Below are 19,731 nucleotides of genomic sequence, written 5' to 3'. Positions count from 1 at the left end.
TGCGGGGCCGTGGGTCTGGTCTGCTTCCTCCAGGCCCTCACCCCCCACGGGCCTTCCTGGGACAGCTGCGTTCACACATCCTAGGGTTGGGATCCAGGGACCTCTCAAAATAGTTGGGAACTACTCTTAACATGTGGCACATTTTATTTTATTTTTATTTTTTATTTATTTATATTTTTTGTCGGTCGTGGGTCTTGAACTCTGGGCTTGGACGTTGTCGCTGAGCTCTTCAGCTCAAGGTAAGCGCTCTACCACTTGAGCCACAGCGCCACTTCTGTTTTCTAGTGGTTTATTGGAGATAAGAGTCTCATGCACCTTCCTGCCATGGCTGGCTTTGAACCATGATCCTCAGATCTCAGTCTTTGAGTAGGTAGGGTTACAGGCATGAGCCACCAGCGCCTGGCTATGTGGCACATTTTAAACCTCCTTTGGAGTCTTCAGGACAGTGGTGCCCGGCTTGAGGTTGGCCCTTCCCACGCCATGTGGGGCCCTTATTTCCCTGCCTCCCGGCCCCCTTTGGTTATGTTGTTGCCAAGTGACCTTGAGGTTTGGAGAGCAGCCTGAGCCCAGGGAGAGCCTCAGTCACCCCCAGGCTATCCGGGACCCCCCTACCTCCACCCACGTTGGCTGGGCTTCACAGAGACAAGGGAAGGGCCCAGCTTGCCTTTCCTAGTTGGGAGAGTGAGGAAATAAACTTTCCCTGAGTTGTGAAGCGTTTGCGCTCTCATCGTGCCTGTAGCAAGATGCACAAGCCATGGCCGTGGCTTCTCCTGTGTTCCCAGCATGGATTCAACCAAAACCCAGCAGTAGCTCCTCAGCCCCCCAGACCTCTTGGGCCTGTCTCCCACATCGGAGGAGACCCCGGAGCCCCAGATGCTGGCTGTGGAGTTGCTGCAGGACGAGCCCCCTGTGGGCAGTGAGACGTTCAGCCAAGAGCTGCCTCTACTTGGTGGCAGACAAGGAGAGCGGGAGCGCACCCCTGCTGGAGGCAGGGGGGGGGGGGCCAGAGACCCCAGGAAGGGCTCTTCACCTAAGACCATGTTCTTGGGCAAAGAGTTTTCATAGCTCCAGCTCTGGAGACCCAGGTAGAAAAAGAGGAGGCTGAGAAAGCCCTTGGGGAGCAACACGGCCCTGCGTGTCATTCTATGCCTGCACGTTCTGCATAGGGCTGGAGGAGAGCAGGAGCTCAGCGCTGCCACAGTACTCATGTAAGAGCACAGTCATTAATGTCAACAATGTCCTGACAGCCTTTGGGTGCTTGGATAGTTGGCTGTCAAACCAATTTCCCCAAACTCCAACTCTCCACTTGAAAGCTCACATCTTTTCCATTGGCACCAGATTACTCCCTGTCGCTTTCCTTGAAGCTCTTTCCACCATTCAGAGGCCAGTGCCAGCCAGCCAGGCGAGAAGAGCGGAGTGTGGGCGTGAGGGCGGCGGCCGTGCCGGGGGAGCTCGGGGTGCTCCCCTCCACTGCTGTCCCCCCAGGCCTGGTTATTCTTCTTCCTGCATGGTGTCCATTAGTGGCAGTAATTACAAAAGCTCCATGGACTTGAGCGGTTTTGTGTGGACCTAAACAAAAGCCACTCGCTGTGCAGAAGCTCAGGCTGGGGACCTGAGCGCCCCTTTCCCCGCCATGCCCAAGGCTGTGGGTTTCAGCCCCCAGCGCCATGCACATGTGCACATACATATGCAAGCCTTTGACTGTCACACAGATCACATTCGCCCTTCTGCCTCAGCTCCTTATTCTGTAAAATGAGGGTGCTGGCCTTGTAACAGAAAGTGTGGGCGAGTGACCGGCACCCAAGGGGAGCTCAGACATGGCAGCATAGCTGGAGGGGCAGTGGATCTGGGGTACAGGGTACAGGTGTGGGTAGGAAGGAATCTGCCTCAGGACCTTAGATGCCCCAGATGTGAGAAAGACACAGGTATCACGAAAATGTCTGAAGATTTGTATTCAGTGTGTGTGCATGCATGTGCACATACACCAATGCTAGAGCTCCAACTCAAGGCCTGGGCATTGTCCCTCAGATTTTTTTGCTCTAGGCTGGGCGCTTGACTACTTAAACCATAGCTCCACTCCTGGGCTTTTACTGATTAATTGGAGATAAGTGTCTCACAGACTTTGCTGGCTTCAAATCATGATCTTCAGAGCTCAGCATCCCGCGTAGCCAAGTATTACAAGTGTGAGTGTTCAGTTCTGAGTTAGGCACAAGGTGTATTTTGACATTTACAAGTGCAGATTTCCCTTTGAGAAGGAAGCCACGGGAGGCTGCATCAACACTTCCTCCCTGGGTCAGACCAGCTGTCTTGTTTCTAAGAAAGAAAGAATCCTGTGCCCTAGAAAAGGGGCTCTGTGGAAGTCAGGGGAATCCCGACAGGCCATCACTGGACTTCTTTATCAAATCATTAGATAACTTTTAAGGGGAAAAAAGAGGAATGTTTAGGCCAGACGAAAGGCAGAATTACCTTGGTAGAAAAATAAGTAGTCATCAACTTTGAAAGTATCTTCCATAAATCTGACTGTGAAAATTACAGTTTCCCTGGAATCCAATCGACTGTGGTGACCTCGCACTTCCCACCTCCGCCTGTCAGCCAGCATAGTCTCACTTCCCCAGGCTGACCCAGGCGCAGGCCAATGCCCTGGCCCTCCGTCAAGTGGGAGACCCCCAGCCCCCGCTCGCATCTCACTGCCACACCTGGAGGTCATTTCCTGGAAACACCAGCTGGGCTGCCTGGCATGTTGGGTGTCACAGAGGTGGTGCTGCAGCCTCGATACTGAACTCGGGAGGGCCCTGGTCACGCTACCCTCACCCAGCGAAGTACTGACATCCAGAGGATGAATTTCCTGCCTTGTAACTGTCAACGTATGTCACAGGAGAGGTCACGCAGTGCTGACCAGGCCCGGGTCACCGGGAGTCTGACCCTGCTGGGCCTGCACCTCCCGAGCCCCCGCCCCCGGCCAGGGCCACTGGGGTTTCCTGGCTGGAAACCGCCCCCTCGCTCGTCTTCCGGAATCTGGGTGGAAGAGCTGGCTTTGAATTCCCACTTCCTCTGTCCATTTTCTCACTTCCTTAACACTTACGGACAGATGCTGAGCGGGGCCCAGGGTGGGCGGCCACTCAACAACAGAGTTCTGCCCACCTGTGCAGCCCCCAAGGCCCTCAGCACTGGCCCCTCTTCCCTCAACACCCCCCCCCTTATCTGCCGTATTTCAAGTGCTAGTAGCTCATGCCTGTAATTCCAGCAACTCAGGAGGCTAAGATCTGAGGATTGTGGTTCAAAAATGACTGGGTAGAAAATCCCCAATTAACCAGCAAAAAGCCAGAAGTGGAGATGTGGTTCAAGTGGTAGAATACCAGCCTGAACCAAAAAAGCTCAGGGACAGCCTCCAGGCCGAGTTCAGGCTCTGGAACTGCGCACAAGTGGCCTTTGGTTGCAGCAGCTGGAGTGTGCTGCTACCCTCCTCCAGACCCTACTGGTTCTGTCTGGAGACCCTGGGAGGATCCCCAGTCCCCCTCCACACCACCCCAGGCCCCAGGTCCAGCCTGCCTGCACAAGTCATCTCTCCCGTTGGAGAAAACAAGCCTTTCCCTTTTTGGGCTTGCAACAGTGAACAGTAAAGCAGGCAGTAAACCGGGGGGGGGGGGGGGGGGCAGGGGTAAGAGGGGGGCAGATACGAAGCAACAGAACCTGGGAGAAGGGAGAGGGGACAAGGCTCCCGCCCAAGGCAGAGGTAGGGGGCCCCCAAGCAGCACAGGTCACAGAAGCAGCTGTCCAGGTAGCAGATCTTGGGACTGCCCTGAACTCCTGCTTTGCTTCTGTCTCCCTGCCTAAGCCAGCACAGACAACAGGGCAACCAGCCCCTGTAGTGAACTGTGCACAGACAATCAGCATCAAACAATAGGTGATTGATTGAAAGGGGCCTCCAGGCCCACACGGGGCTGGAGGTTGGTGTTTTCCTCCTGTTTATATGAAAAGTACAGCGTTCTGGAAGAGAGACCACAGGGTGGACAACCCTTCCTGGCTCTTAGCTCACATTGACGAGTGTGTGTGTGTGTGTGTGTGTGTGTGTGTGTACCACGTGAGCCACATCTCCACTTCCAGCTTTCTGCTGGTTAACTGGAGATAAGAGTTCCACGTCCCTTCCTGCCCAGGCTAGCTTCCACCAGAGCTCAGATCCCAGCTTCTGGAGTAACTGGGATTACAGGCATGAGGCACTGGTGCCCTGCTCGCTCCATATTCTTAATGTTTAGGTTTTTGGGTTTTTTTTAAAGGCTTTGTGATGCATGCGGGTTACACAGCCCTGTGTGTTTTCCTGGCACGCCGTGCACGCTCCTTTGCTGCTGTGGTGGAGGCCTCTGTGTGCAGTGTCTGCAGGCCCGGTGAGGGCCCGGGTGGAGCTGGCCCGGCCCCAGCTCGCCTCGGGCACAGGTGAGGGAGGAGCCATTGCATCCAAGTCTTCACCAACTCATCCTGAACGGGAGACCTGGACTAGTCACGTGGCACCAAGTTATTTATTCATTGCTCATCTGCAAAATGTCTTGGCACACAAAGTGCACATGGAGCTTAATTTTCCTGGTATGAAAAAGACAACTAGGCTGGGCGCTGGTGGCTCACACCTGTCCTCCTAGCTACTCAGGAGGCTGAGATCTGAGGATCTCGGTTCAAAGCCAGCCCAGGCAGGAAAGTCCGTGAGAGTCTTATCTCCAATGAACCACCAGAAGACCGGAAGTGGCGCTGTGGCTCACCTGGTAGAGCGCTGTAGCCTTGAGCTGATGAGCTGAGGGACAGCGCCCAGGCTCAGAGTTCAAACCCCACGACCCACCAAAGCAAGAAAAAGACAAGTGGGTCAGCGGCTGCCCATAAATGCGATGTGAGACCCCACCTCACAGTCCCTGGGCTGAGGGAGGGGCTGCGGGCCACCACTGCCCAGGGCGCGGTTTGTCTCCACACTTGCTGAACCCCAGGTTCTACTCTCCAGATCGCTGAATTAGCACCGTGGCTCAGTAACGCCGCCCCCATGCTCATTCGGATGTGATTGTAAGGGAGGCTCAGAGACGCTCCCACAGAGCAGTTAGACCCAGCCGGGGAAGTGAAGCGTTCTCCGCCAGTGAGCCAATCAAGTCTGCCCATCACTTCTGCAGGCTTCGAAACTCGCAACATTGCTTAGAGGTTTACAGACGGCACCGTGAGCAAACCACTCGGCTCCTCGGCTCCTTAGAGGCCTCCCTCCAACCTCAGAGATCCGTCCATCCGCCCAAGGACGCTATCTACCCACCTGTCACCCACCCACTTCTATCTGCCATCGGCGGCCGGTGACCTCATGTTCGCGCGAGCCGCGCAGGGTTGGGGCACGGGCGGCGTGCGCGTGCGCAGAGGCCGGCCGCTCCGCCGGGCAGCGTCTCGGCGGCCCGGCTCCGGGCCAGGGCCTGCCTGCGGCTGGGCGCCAGGCTGGAACCCCAGGCCAGGCTGGCCGCCAGCGGGGAGGGCCGGCGGTCAGACCCTCCTTTCGTCCAGTGAAGCTGGACACCGGTGGCTGACGCCGTCACCCCAGCTGCTGGGGAGGCTGACGCCCGAAGCCAGCGGGGCGGGAAGGGGCGGGAAGGCGCGGGCGCGGGGAGCGGCGCTGCGTTGTTCAGCGGGCGGAGTTCTCAGAGCAGCTCCGGGCGAGCTCCAGGCCCCGGGCTCGGGCTCGGGCTCGGGCACGCGCACGCACGCACGCACGCACGCACGCACGCACGCACGCACGCACGCACTAAATAAAAAATAAACCCCAAACCTTCCGCGTGAGGCCTGGGCACCGCAGCTCTAGAACCTTCTGGAGAGAGCCCTTCCTGGGCAGTGACATTTGAAGAGCAGGATGCGGCCTGCGCGGCTCTGCCACGGTGCCATTAGCCACCGCCGGGGCCGCCATCAGTGATTCACCGGCCCTTAGCCGCGGGCGGGGGCTCCCCCGCTCCGTGCCGCAGCGACCCTCCCTCCCTCCCTCCCTCCCTCCCCCCCTCCGTGCCACAGCGACCCTCCCTCCCTCCCTCCCTCCCTCCCTCCGTGCCACAGCGACCCTCCCTCCCTCCCTCCCTCCCTCCCTCCGTGCCACAGCGACCCTCCCTCCCCCCCTCCGTGCCACAGCGACCCTCCCTCCCTCCCTCCCTCCCCCCCTCCGTGCCGCAGCGACCCTCCCTCCCTCCCTCCCTCCCCCCCTCCGTGCCACAGCGACCCTCCCTCCCTCCCTCCCTCCCCCCCTCCGTGCCACAGCGACCCTCCCTCCCTCCCTCCCTCCCCCCCTCCGTGCCACAGCGACCCTCCCTCCCTCCCTCCCTCCCTCCCTCCCTCCGTGCCACAGCGACCCTCCCTCCCCCCCGCCGTGCCCGGGCCGCCCTCACCCCCCGCCGTGCCCAGGCCGCCCTCCCTCCCCTCCGTGCCCACAGCGACCCTCCCTCCCTCCCTCCCTCCGTGCCACAGCGACCCTCCCTCCCTCCCCCCCGCGGTGCCCGGGGCCGCCCTCCCCCCCATGTCCAAGGGCTGCCCCCCCGTCCCTGCGGGCCTCCCCAGGCCCCTCAGCAGGGGCTGCCTCCCCGTCCAGCCCCGAGGCCACAACCCCCGCGGGGTCGGCTGCCAGGACAGCGGATGCAGTGGCTCATTTCTGGATCTTTCGGTTCCCCCGGCTTGTGTGTGACCCCCACATCGGGCCATCGAGCGGCGCCAGGCCTCGAGGCCCCGCCGGCCCTCCACCTCCCTAAGTGGCACCCGGTCCGGGCTCTGCCGCTCCCCTCCGGCTCTGCTTCAGTCCGTCTGGAGCACGGGGCTCGGATTAGTCGGTGCGGGGAGCTGAACGCAGGGCCCTGGGGCCGTCAGGCGAGCGCGGCCCAGCGCAGCGGCGTCCCCGCCTCCAGCACCGGAGCGTGGACGAGGACGCGCGAGCACAGGGAACGCGGACGCGCGCGCACGGGGAGCGTGGATGCGCAGGGGAGCGTGGACGCGCAGGGGAGCGTGGACGCGGACGCGTGCGCACGGGGAGCGTGGATGGGGACGTGTGCGCATGGGGAGCGTGGATGCGCAGGGGAGCGTGGACGTGGACATGGATGTGCACGTACAGGGAGCACAGACGCAGACGCGCGCGCACGGGGAGCAGGCCGCCCGGAGGCGCAGGCCGCGGTCGCTGGAGATGGCCGGGTTGCATGGCCAGGGCATTCCAAGGGGCCTGGGGACGGGCGCGGGCGCGGGACCCGCACCCGCCGAGTGGGAGCCGAGCACGCACGGCTTGGCCTCTGAGAACAGAGCGGTACATTTCTGTTACTCCACAGTCCACGCCCCGGCACGATGGCCGCCTAGACCAACCGTGGCCTAACACGCTGAACACGAAACGGGACACTCCAGCATCAAGCAGCACTTAGGCCGGGAAGGTGGCTCAGTGGCCTTGAGCGGAAGAGCTGGGGACGGCGCCCAGGCCCAGAGTTCAGGCCCCACGATGGACAAAAAGAAAGAAACAAAGAAAGAGCCGGCGCCGCTGCTCAGCCTGCCATCCCAGCTACGCAGGAGGCTGGGGTCTGAGGAAGGCGCTTCCCAGCCAGCCCGGGCGGGGAGGTCCGTGAGCTCCGGGCTGCGCCGTCCCGCAGCTCTTCCGCTCAAGGCCACTTGAGCCACGGCGGCACTTCCGGCGTCTCTGGGTACGGGTGCTGGGGAATCGAACCCAGGGCCCCATGCATGGTAGGCCAGCGCTGTACCCCGAGCCGCCGTGCGCACAGTGCGCGTGCGCACACGCGAAGCAGGGTCACCCACGACCCGTGGTGACGGCCCTCCCCATCTCCTCTCTCCCGGGAGCGTTGTCACCCTGGTTCACCCTGGCTGTCACGCTGGGGTCACGCTGGGGTCACCCTGGGTCACCGTGGCGGCGTCATGGGCTGGTGGCTGCCTGCCCGTCTTCCCTCAGGCAGGCTCCCGATCGCTCCGCGGGGCTGCAGCGCGGCTCCGGCCGCCCCCAGGGTCCCTGGGTCAGGTCCCCGCCGGTGGGGGAGGGGAGATGGGAGCCGGGAGGGGCCAATGAGGGGCGGGGCTGAGCCGGGAGGGCCTCGCGAGAGGCGGGGTGGCACTGGGTGAGGCCCACGAGGGGCGGGGCTGGTCTGGGCGTGGCCTAGCGGGGCGGGGCCCTCGCGGGGCCTGGGGCGCTGTGAGGCGGCGCGGGGGCGGGGCAAGGCCCACGAGGGGCGGGGCTGGTCTGGGCGTGGCCTAGCGGGGCGGGGCCCTCGCGGGGCCTGGGGCGCTGTGAGGCGGCGCGGGGGCGGAGCAAGGCCCACGAGGGGCGGGGCTGGTCTGGGCGTGGCCTAGCGGGGCGGGGCCCTTGTGAGGCGGCGCGGGGAGGCCCCTCCCCGGACCTGCCCTGCCCCGCCCCGGCCCCTCCCCGCCCCTCCCGGCCCCTCTCCACCCCACCCTCCAGGACCCTCCCGCCACGCCCTCCCCGGCCCGGCCGCCCCGCCCCTCCCGGCCCCGCCCCTCTCCACCCCACCCTCCAGGCCCCTCCCGCCCCACCCCGCCCCTCCCGGCCCCGCCACGCCACGCCACGCCCTGCCCCTCCCCGCCCCTCCCGCCCCGCCCCTCCCGGCCCCGCCCCGCCACGCCCCTCCCCGCCACGCCCTGCCCCTTCCCGCCCCTCCCTTCCCCTCCCCTCCCCTCCCCTCCCGGCCCCTCTCCACCCCACCCTCCCGGCCCCTCCCCTCCCGCCCCTCCCGCCCCTCCCGGCCCCTCCCCTCCCGCCCCTCCCGCCCCTCCCGCCGCGCCCCTCCCGCCCCTCCCCGCCCCGCCCTGCCCCTCCCCTCCCGCCCCTCCCGCCGCGCCCCTCCCGCCCCTCCCGCCCCTCCCGCCCCTCCCGCCCCTCCCCGCCCCGCCCCTCCCCGCCCCGCCCCTCCCGCCCCGCCCCTCCCGCCCCTCCCGCCCCTCCCCGCCCCGCCCCTCCCGCCCCTCCCGCCCCTCCCGCCGCGCCCCTCCCGCCCCTCCCGCCCATCCCCGCCCCTCCCGCCCCTCCCCGCCCCGCCCCTCCCGCCCCTCCCCGCCCCGCCCCTCCCGCCCCTCCCCGCCCCGCCCCTCCCGCCCCTCCCGCCCCTCCCCGCCCCGCCCCTCCCGCCCCTCCCCGCCCCTCCCGCCCCTCCCGTCCCGCACTCGGCCGTCCCGGTGGCCGCGGCGGCGCCCGCGCTCCGCTCCGAGGCGGGATGAGGAAGGACGAGTCGTTCCTGGGCAAGTTGGGCGGCACGCTGGCCCGGAGGAAGAAGGCGCGCGAGGGTGAGTGCCCGCCTCGGCCCCGCCTCGGCCCCGCGCGGCCTCCGTCCACGACGCCCGGCCGGCGGCGGCCTCGCGGCGACCCCGGCCTGCGCGGGGTCACGGGCGCGCGGGGTGAGCCGGGCCAGCGCGGGAGGCGGCGGGGCCTCGGGCCGGGGTGTCGGCCCCGGCTCACTCCACCTCCTGGCGCGGGCACCGGGCGCTCAGCGCTTCCGGGTGGGGGTCGGAGGGAGGGCGGGGGGGGGAGGTGGGGGTGGGGGAGGGCGGGGAGGGGGGTGGGGAGGGCGGGGAGGGGGGTGGGGAGGGCGGGGAGGGGGGTGGGGAGGACAGGGGGTGGGGGTGGGGAGGGCGGTGAGGGGTCGGAGGGAGGGCGGGGGGGAGGTGGGGGTGGGGAGGGGTCGGAGGGAGGGCGGGGGGAGGTGGGGGTGGGGAGGGCGGGGAGGGGGGGTGGGGAGGGCGGGGGGAGGAGGGGGGAGGGCCACAGGGAGGGCAGAGGGGGAGAGGGGGTGGGGAGGGCAGGGGGTGGGGGTGGGGAGGGCGGGGAGGGGGGTGGGGAGGGCGGGGAGGGGGGTGGGGAGGGCGGGGAGGGGGGTGGGGAGGACAGGGGGTGGGGGTGGGGAGGGCGGGGAGGGGTCGGAGGGAGGGCGGGGGGAGGTGGGGGTGGGGAGGGGTCGGAGGGGAGGGCAGGGGGGAGGTGGGGGTGGGGAGGGCGGGGAGGGGGTGGGGAGGGCGGGGGAGGAGGGGGGAGGGCCACAGGGAGGGCAGAGGGGGAGGGGGGGGTGGGGAGGGCAGGGGGGTGGGGGTGGGGAGGGCGGGGAGGGGGGGTGGGGAGGGCGGGGAGGGGGGGTGGGGAGGGCCGCAGGGACAGGGCTGCCCTGCTAGGGAATGGCTGCTGGGGTCTGTGGAAAAACAGCCCAGGGAGGTCTTTTGTTTGCTTTTGTGCCTTCACCGGGGCTCGAACTCGGGGCCTGGGCGCTGTCCCTTGGCTTGTCACTCGAGGCTGGTGCTTTACCACTTGAGCCACAGCGCCACTTCTGGCATTATGGCAGCTGATTGGACATAAGACTGTCTTGGACGTTCCTGCCGGGGCTGGCTTTGAACCATGAACCTCCCATCCCAGCCCCCTGAGTAGCTAGGATTACTGGTGTGAGCCTTGGGCACCCAGCTCCCGTGGGTTATTTTCAGGGTAGGGCCTTGCTCTGTGCCCAGCCTGGCTGGATCTGTGGTGTCACCGGGATTATAAGTACGAGCTACTGTGCTCAGCCTCTGTGCCTCCCACAGAGCTCAGATAACAGCTGAGAGCCAGGTTCACAAACTGTCCCCATTTCCCAAGTAGCCCCGTGGCAGACTTGGGACTCCGGGGCAGCCCCTCCACCCTGAGACTTTTTATCTGAATCGGATCATTTTGTTCCCCAGGGCTTTATCTCTGCCTGCAGGGTTCCTTGGGAGCTCTCCAGCAAATTGGCCCCACCTGCCTCTTGGCCGGCCGGCCGAGAGCCCAGGGCTGACTTTAATCTTAGGCTTGTGTCAACCACCTTCCCTCCCCCACTCCTGTGGGGGTGAGCCATCTAGGTTCCTTTTTATGCTTTAGGAAAATTATACTCTCAAACCACCCCTCCCCATTCCGTTGCCCAAGCTGGCCGTGAACTCTTGGATTCAGTGATCGTTTGGCCTCAGCCTACTAGTATGTTCAGTAGTATTGCTGAATCCTCGGGAGGTGTGCGCGGTCAGACCCGGCAGTCTGTGAAACCGGCTCATTCTGTGGAACTGGTGCCATGTCTGGTGCTGTGGGTCAGGGCCTGGGCAGTGCAGGTGACACCCTGGCCAGGGCTAGAGCAGGAGTCATGGTGTGTGACCAGGCCGGTCACTCGGGGTGGTCAGAGGGGTGCACAGGGGAGGCCTCCAAAGGGGTGAAGTTGGTGTTGAAGTGTAGCAAAACCAGAGAAAGAACTGCTCTACACAACAGCCAGGCTGCATCATGTGCTAGATGGCTATGGCTGTGTGTGTGTGTGTGTGTGTGCACGTGCGCACGTGCGTGTGAATGCACATGTGTGTACACACACATGTGCATGCACCATCCTGGGCCTGACTCAGGGCCTGGACACTGTCCTCAGCTTTTTTGCTCAAGGATGGTGCTCTACCACTTGAGCCACATCTCTATTTCCAGCTTTTTTTTTTTTTTTTTTGGCCATTGAGGGGCCTGAACTCTGGGCCTGGGCGCTGTCCCTCAGCTCTTCAGCTCAGGGCTAGCGCTCTACCACTTGAGCCACAGCACTACTTCTGGTTTTCTGGTGGTTTATTGGAGGTAAGAGTCTCACAGACACTCCTTCCCGGGCTGGTTTTGAACCGTGATCCTCAGATCTCAGTCTCCTGAGTAGCTAGGCTGACAGGCGTGAACCATGGGTGCCTGGCTTCCCCATTGCTTTTATGAATGGATGTGTGCCTGGAAGATGAGGGCCGGGCTGCCCTCCCTCCTGATGCAGGCCACAGCTGGAGCAGATGCCGAGGGCTTTGCTCTCAGTGACCTAGGAGTCCCCTATTTTGGTTCCCGAGGTTGGGGTGCCCATTGCAACCAGAAGGCCGCAGTGCCTAACTGGTCTTCAAGGCAGAAGGGAGGGGCAGGTGGGGCGGGGCAGTGAGGGAGGGGAGGAGAGTGAATAATGATCATAAGGTCGTGAGTAATGAGAGGAGAGCAGCAGAGCCCCAGTGGTGCGGCTGGCCTGTTGCTATGGCAACGCTCTCCTGGCAGTGGTTGGGGCCCTTGTCTGCAGGGAATGACCAGGGGGCAGGAGGGGGGAGGGGGCTTCCCGGCCCTCTCCCCCAGCCGCGGCCCGATTCATTTCCTTCCGTGTTAGCCAGCCCTGGGTGGACTGGAGAGAGCGGATGTGACTGGACACTTCCTGAGCTGGGACCCCGGGGGAGGGGCGGGGTGCAGCTCGGTGCCGGCCGCGGGCATCGGCCCACCCTGGCTGGTGGGGTGAGGGGGCTGGGAGGGGGTACTGGGGATGTGGGGTGAGCCAGGGGTGCAGCGGTACCCCACAGTGAGCCCCACTCCCCAGGGTGACCTAGGCTCCCAGTCCCCAGCACCACAAGAGCTTGGGAAGGGGAACCGACCGGCTGTGACCCTCGGAAAAATAGTTGGGGACACCTCACTGTCCCCCCAGAACCTCACACAAGGCGTGGGGATCCCAGAGGCCAGGGCACCAGAACCCTGACTCAGCCTCCCCAGAAAAGGAGGAGCAGGTGCAGGGGATTCCCTGAGCTGGCCCCTCCCTGTGACCTTGAAGGACAGTCCAGAGGCCCAGCCGGCCTCAGGCAGGCAGGGACAGCCACAGCTGTGCTGATGTCTCCAGAGAGGCCCAGCAGCCTCCAGAGAGGCCCAGTGTGGAAGGCCACGCAGAGCAGTCAGCTCTCCACACGGGCCAGGAGGCTGCTGGGGCCTGGAGACCACGCCAGGATGGGGCGGGCACATGTCTGTCTGTCTGTCTGTCTTTTTTCCTTCCTTTCTCTTTTCTTTCTTTCTTTCTTTCTTCCTTTCTTTCTTTCTTTCTTTCTTTCTTTCTTTCTTTCTTTCTCTTTCTTCCTTTCTTTTATTTCTTCTCCCCTTTTTCCCTTTCTCTCTCCTTCCTTCCTTCCTTCCTTCCTTCCTTCCTTCCTCTCTCTCTTTCACTCAGAAACTTGAGCTTTCTAGGTGGGTGCTTGATCGCCCTCAGTCACAGTTTCTCAGGGGACCTAGACCCCAGAGCCAGGTGCACTTATTCCTTGGAGAAAATCATAAAGGAAGTTTCTATATAAATGACTTAATAAAACAAGACAAGACAGAAACTAGGTTGGGTGCCAGTGGCCCATGCCTGTCATCTTGCTACTCAGAAGGCTGAGATCTGGAGACTAAGATTCTAAGTTGACCCAGGTTTAAAAAAAAAAAAAAGCCTGCAAGACTCCATTTTAACCAAAGAAGCTGGGCATGGTGGTACACACTTGTAGTCCCGGCAACGACAGGAAACCTGAAATAGGAGGATCTGTGGTCCAGGAGTAGGGCTCAGAGGGGACCTAATCCCCATCTCAAGAGAACCACTGCTGCCGGGGGCTGGAGGTGGTGGACGCCCCCCTCACAGCCCTCCATCAGCACGGAAGCCCCGTACGAGCCCCGCCCGCTGCACCCGCTGCGCTGGGCTGGAGGGGCGGGGTGACGGCCGTCCCCCCCACAAGGTCGGGCTAGCTGCGCACTGCACGGCACCTGTCAGGCCCCTTCCCCCTTCTCATAGCAGGAGGGGTACGGCCTTCCCTAGCGTCCCCCACAGTGAGCCCCACTCCCCAGGGTGACCCAGGTCGCCCCGCCCCCAGCCTGCCCCAGGCGCTGTGGCGGTCAGGGCTGGCCCAGAGGCCCGGGGTGGGGCCGGGGGCTATGAAGCCTGGGGACGCCGGCTCTGCAGGGTAGCTGTCCTGGACGGGGGCGCCCGTGCTGGCTGGACGCACTCCACTTTTCTCTTTTCTTGTCTTGGTTCTGAGGCTTGGCCTCGGGGCCTCTTGCTCTCTCTTTGCCTTTTCATTCAAGGCTGGCACTGTACCACTTGAGCCACACCTCCCCTCCACCTGGCCGCCTTTTTACAGTCTTAAGAGTTCCATGTGGAGGTTGGGCAGCCGGGCCTCAGGGCCTCAGCTGCCAGAGTCGAGGGAGACCACTGAAGCTCTGGGCACCCCATGCCAGCAGAGGGAGAGGCACGCAGTTACACGCACGCAGGGAATTCAGCGAGTGCTGACGGCAGACAGGAATCGCGGGCAGACTGTTCTCAGTTCCCCGGGATCCTGGACAGGAAGGGGGCCGCCCGTGCCCTTGGTGTAGGCCTAGAGAGCAGGCCTCCTGGGTCCGGGTGTCAGGAGTCGGCACTCGAGGAGCCCGGCCCCTGCCGATCCTTCTGCATATCTGCAGGCAGAGCAGGCTGGGAGCTGGGGTGAGCCCACCTGCTCCCGCCCCAGGATCCAGGCTCAGGCATGGGCCTTCAGACTCCAGGCCCCAGGATCCAGGCTCAGGCATGGGCCTTCAGACTCCAGGCCCCAGGATCCAGGCTCAGGCATGGGCCTTCAGACTCCAAGATCGGGCTCAGGGCTCAAGCCCCGGGCTCCAACCCCAGGCTCAGGTCCCAGGCACAGGCATCAGCTTCAGGCTCAGACCCCAGGCTGGTCTGGTGGGAAGAAAGTGGGAAGTGGAGGGATATGAGCAGAGGATGGATGGGAGCCCAGCGCTCTGCAGTTTCTAGAATATTGGATAGGAGACGCCAGCTACAAGGTTCTCTGCAGACTCTGCAGCCAAATGAGACAATTCCATCCCCTTCCTCCAAACCCTGACTTTTTCTTACCTGTTGCTGGGATTGAGCCCTGGGGCATCATGCTAGGTCTGGCTCTGCTGCCCAGCTGTGGGAGACCCCTGTCCTCCCCAGCTGTTCCCTGAGCAGGGCCCGCATCTCAGGAGACTGTGGCTCTGTGGAGAGGGTGGCAGTAAGGTGGGCTGGGCCCGGTGAGCCGGACTCCTGGAAACCGAGGCCTGGTTTTCCTCTCCCTGAGAGGGAGCAACTCTGAAGGGCTTTGGGTGGGGCTCCGTTACATTTCCTCTGATGATTGTAATGATTATAATCATTCTCATTGTGGGCTGGAGGTGCATTTTGCCACTCAGGGAGTGACCTGTACCCTACTGGGATTCCTTTGCTTTTCCTTCTGTTGTGCCAGTTCCAGGGCTTGAACTCAGAGCCAGGGCGCTGTCCCTGAGCTTTTCACTCAAGGCTGGTTTCTCTACCTCTTAAGCCACAGTTCTACTCCTGGCTTTTTGGGTGTTTAATTGAGACAAGAGTCCCTTGGATTTGTCTGCCTGGGCTGGCTTTGAACTGTGATGCTCAGATCTCAGCTTTTTGAGTACCTGGGATCACAGGCGTGAGCCACAGTGCCTGCTGCCGCCCGGCCTTTCTTCGTTGTTGCTTACTGAAATACGTCTGCAGTAGGAGATGAAGATCCCCGTAACCCCAACAGTGCCTAGCCTCATAACCTGCTGACCTTTGGGGGGACATAGCAGAATGACTCCGCTCTCATCAGAGACACTCTATCTGAAATTCTTGTCTTCGTCAAAGTGAATATTTGCATAGCCTGAGTCTCGTTGTGTGTGGTGTCCTGTCTGGCGGCCAGATTAAGGGTTATTTGTCAGAAGTTAGTGGGGACACCTGTTGGGATGGTTTAACAGTGAGTGCTCTGTCCTGTGGCTGTGCTGGGCACCGGGCACCGGCACCCACTCTACACACTCGTGAACACGCAGCTCCAACACGCTTATTTGTTAGGAAAATGGGTTTCTCTCCCAGTGGGTAGAGTTACTGTTTATTACATTGCCCAGAGCCTAGGAAACATTTATTTGTTTATTTAGTGCCAGTCCTGGGGCTTGAACTCACGGCCTAGTCGCCGTCCTGGAGCTTTTGCTTCCAGGTTGGCAATCTGCCACTTGAGCCGCAGCTCCACTTCTGACTTTTGCTGGTTAATTGGAGATAAGAGCACTGTGGACTTTTCTTCCTCAGACTGGCTTCCAACCGAGATCCTCAGATCTCAGCCTCTTGAGTAGCTGGGATGACCGGCGGGAGCAGCGGCACAGACATGGTTTAACTTGTCTTCCTTGAGGAAGGTTACTAAACTCTGCGTCTCCGGTGCAACTGGTAGAGCGGCAGGTGCGTCCCGGCCCGTGAGCTACATGCTGGGAGCGGAGACCAGCCCTGGTGGGCCCGGCATCTCTGGGCCTGCTGGAGGTGCTCAGGACTTGGAGTGCCTCCTGCAGTTTCCTTGGCTTGTCCTGGGTACTGGAACCCAGGCTTGGTTAGGTTAGATCTCATGAAACCAGCTTGGCATTGTTTATTTTATTTTTGTCAGTCATGGGGCTTGAACTCTGGGCCTGGGTGCTGTCCCTCAGCTCTTCAGCTCAAGGTGAGCGCTCTACCACTTGAGCCACAGCGCCACTTCTGATTTTCTGGTGGTTTATTGGAGATAAGGGTTTTGTGGTCTTTCCTGCCTGGGCTGGTGATCCACAGATCTCAGCCTCCTGAGTAGCTAGGATTGCAGACGTGAGCCACCAGCACCTGGTGGCATTTTTTTTAACCCTTACTTGCCAGCCAACAAATCAGCCACGTCAAGCCGTCTTTCTGGCTTCCTATTTTCACAAGAAGCCCGTCCCTGTGAAGATTCCCACTCTTCCACTAGAACACTTGCAATCCCTAATCAGCCAGACTTCAGTGAGAAGTCACTGAGAAGCTAGAGAGGGCGCAGAGATTTTACAGCTCACAGGACTTGCTTGTTTCAGTCTCGATGCTTCTGGAAGCATCTGTGGGACAGAGGAGCGAGCTGCTGCCCCGCTGGCTGCCTCTCAGGCAGACTGCGCACACGGCATGTGTGAGTTATTTGTGGTATAAATTACAGTTTGCTTTTGGTATTAATGGAATTTGAGGGACATCTTGCCCAGAGTTTAATTTGATCCCTCTCCCTCTCCCTCTCTCCCTCCTGTATGGGGAGGGGAGGTGGCGGTGCTTGAATTCTGTACCTCCCACTCTTGCTTAGCCTTCTTTCAGCTGGTGCTCACCACCTGAACCATACCTCCAGTCCAACTCTTTGCTAGTGAATGGAGATGGAGGCTCAGGACTTTTCCGCCCCAGGCTTTGAACCACAGTCTTCAGATGTCAGCCTCCTGAGTAGCTAGGACTACAGGTGTGAGCTACAGCACCCCTCCTTGTTAACATTACCCTTCCCTATGAGGCCTGCAGGAGTCCACACTGCGGACAGGATTAATAGAAGACCACCGGGGAAGCGAGGGAGCCCCTAGAGCAGCGTCTGGGAGGGCCGGGGCCGCGCGCGTGGCTCACTGCGGCTGTGCCAGGGCCCAGGCCTGGCCTGAGCAGAGGACCGGCTGACGCCACGGGGGCACCTAGTGCTTCTTCCCCAGGCTGGGTGAGCAGCGAGGTCAGAGGGTGTGTGTGTGTGCGTGTGTGCATGTGTGTGTGTGTGTGTGTGTGTGTGTGTCTCGAGGTCAGAGGGTGTGTGTGTGTGTGTGTGTGTGTGTGTGTGTGTGTGTCGAGGTCAGAGGGTGTGTGTGTGTGTGTGTGTGTGTGTGTCGAGGTCAGAGGGTGTGTGTGTGTGTGTGTGTGTGTGTGTGTGTCCGTGTGTCCGTGACCTTTCGCTTTCACCAATGTCAGCCTGGGCAGGAAAGTCGGAGGACTGAGGTTCAAAGCCTGGGGCAGAAAAGTCCTGAGCCTCCGTCTCCATTCACTAGCAAAGAGTTGGGCTGGAGGTATGGTTCAGGTGGTGAGCACCAGCTGAAAGAAGGCTAAGCAAGAGTGGGAGGACTGAATTCAAGCACCGCCACCTCCCCTCCCCATACAGGAGGGAGAGAGGGGGAGGGATCCAATGAAGCTCTTATCTCCAATTAACCAGCTCAAAGCTGAAAATGGAGCTGTGGTTCAAGTGGTACAGTGCCAGCCTTGAGCAAAAAAAGCTGAAGGACGGCTCCCAGGCCCTGAGTTCAAGCCCCGGGGCCGGTGCACACACAAAGGGTTAGCAAGCAAGGTCTCACCTGCCAGGTCGTCTAAAAAGCTCGGGCCTTGCAAAGGCTCTCAGTTAGATTCCGGAACTCTCCGGAAGCAGGAGGGCGGCAGGTTCCCACTGCTGGAAGGGTCAGTGTGTGTGTGCAGGCCCTGGGCCTCAGGAACAAGCGGGGAGAGCTCTGTGCCCCTCCGCTGCCGTCTGGGTGGGGGGCTCCGACACTGGACACCAGACAGCAGGTGGCAGCACTGAGCTGCCTGGCCGTGCCAGTGCCCGCGGGCCGGGGGTGGGAAGGCCCTCCGGGGGAGGGGTCTCGGTGTGGGGGCAGTGTGGGGTGGGGTCTCAGCCAGAGAGACGTAGCCCGAAGCTGGGAAGGTGGAGACCTGGTAGATCCCCACCTGAGCAGGGGAGAGGCCCTGCGTTCAGATCCCAGACACGCTAACACCATTTAACAAGTCCGTCGCACTGCAGAAGACGCGAGTCTGCTGCGGCTGGGCCTCTCCTGAGCACTGGAGGAGGGGGCGCCCTGTGGGGCTCTGCTTGGCCTGCCTGCCATTTGCTGGCTGGCACTGGGCCGGTCTCTGCGCCTCTCTGTGCCCGGCTTTCCTAACCAGCAGCAGGGGGAGCTTGCGGTGGCGTGAGCCTCCTGAGCGCGGGGATTACAGGCATGGACCACCACGCAGTGTTCTCACCGTTTGACGGCTCGATGGGAGGTGTGCGTTCCACTTGTGGGAAAATTAAACACGTTGAAGACGGAATTAAATGAAAGGATTTGTGATCATTAGCTAAGTAAATTATTTCCTCTTAGAGTAATATACTGGGCAGGGTACAGCTTGCTCAATAAATATTTGTCAGCGTGCACATAATTTTATAAGCTAATCAAGTCCTCTGTAATGGGATTATTTGGTTCTAAAGCTAATGAAGTGGCTTGTAAAGCAACAGGAGCCGCTGAAGAGAACTTGTGAGTGAGCGAAAACCCCAGCAGCAGACGAGTGGCTGGAGGCTGGGCCGCAGCCCCCCAGGGCGGGACTTGGTGGGAGGGAGGGGCCCTGCTTCTGTGGAGCTCTGGACCTTGGGCCGGCTGCTGGTGGGGCTGAATCTCAGCCCCTGCCACGGGGTGGGAGGAGGGGCGGCCTGGAGCCCTGGGTGTGTCTGTGTGTCTGGGTCCCCAGGGTCGTCACCCCGTCCTGAGACCCTGCTTCCCAGGTTGGGGACGGCACAAATTCCAGGCGGCACGGTAGTGCGCGCAGGCTGTGTGCGTGGTTGTCTTCAGAGCGGAGGAAACAGATGCAGGGCAGTGTGGGTACAGCTGTGCCAGCTCTGCTGCCCCTCCCGCACCTGCCCCCCTCCCGCACCTGCTGTCCCCCCTCCCGCACCTGCTGCCCCCCTCCTGCACCTGCTCCCCCCTCCCACACCTGCTGTCCCCCCTCCAGCACATGCCCCCCTCCCGCACCTGCTGTCCCCCCTCCAGCACCTGCCCCCCTCCCGCACCTGCTGTCCCCCCTCCCGCACCTGCTGCCCCCCTCCTGCACCTGCCCCCTCCCACACCTGCCCCCCTCCCGCACCTGCTGTCCCCCCTCCCGCACCTGCTGTCCCCCCTCCTGCACCTGCTCCCCCCTCCCGCACCTGCTGTCCCCCCTCCCGCACCTGCTGTCCCCCCTCCCACACCTGCCCCCCTCCTGCACCTGCTGTCCCCCCTCCAGCACCTGCTCCCCTCCCCCGCCTGCCCCCCTCCTGCACCTGCTCCCCCCTCCCACACCTGCTGTCCCCCCTCCCACACCTGCCCCCCTCCTGCACCTGCTCCCCCCTCCCACACCTGCTGTCCCCCCTCCAGCACCTGCCCCCTCCCACACCTGCCCCCCTCCCCCACCTGCCCTCCCTCCTGCACCTGCTCCCCCCTCC

At 62.4% G+C, this 19,731-nt stretch overlaps 1 protein-coding gene across 2 annotated transcripts in view; it reads left to right on the top strand.

Annotated features, from left to right (window-relative positions):
- Window positions 1–9,144: 9,144 nt before the first annotated feature.
- Parvb (parvin beta) overlaps window positions 9,145–19,731 on the top strand; it is a 57,064-nt gene continuing 46,477 nt past the window's right edge. For both annotated transcript variants that reach the window (XM_069995868.1, XM_069995858.1), the window contains exon 1: window positions 9,145–9,273. In XM_069995868.1, coding sequence (XP_069851969.1) covers window positions 9,204–9,273 — 70 coding nt within the window. In that variant the 5' untranslated portion in view covers window positions 9,145–9,203. The remainder of the gene's footprint in view (window positions 9,274–19,731) is intronic.

This window comes from Dipodomys merriami, unplaced genomic scaffold (genome assembly GCF_024711535.1).
Source record: "Dipodomys merriami isolate MVZ:Mamm:240054 unplaced genomic scaffold, mDipMer1.0.p SCAF_1028, whole genome shotgun sequence".
Classification (NCBI taxonomy): domain Eukaryota; kingdom Metazoa; phylum Chordata; class Mammalia; order Rodentia; family Heteromyidae; genus Dipodomys; species Dipodomys merriami.
The sequence above is the reverse complement of the archived record's forward strand: the minus strand, read 5'-3'. Positions and strand labels throughout refer to the sequence as shown.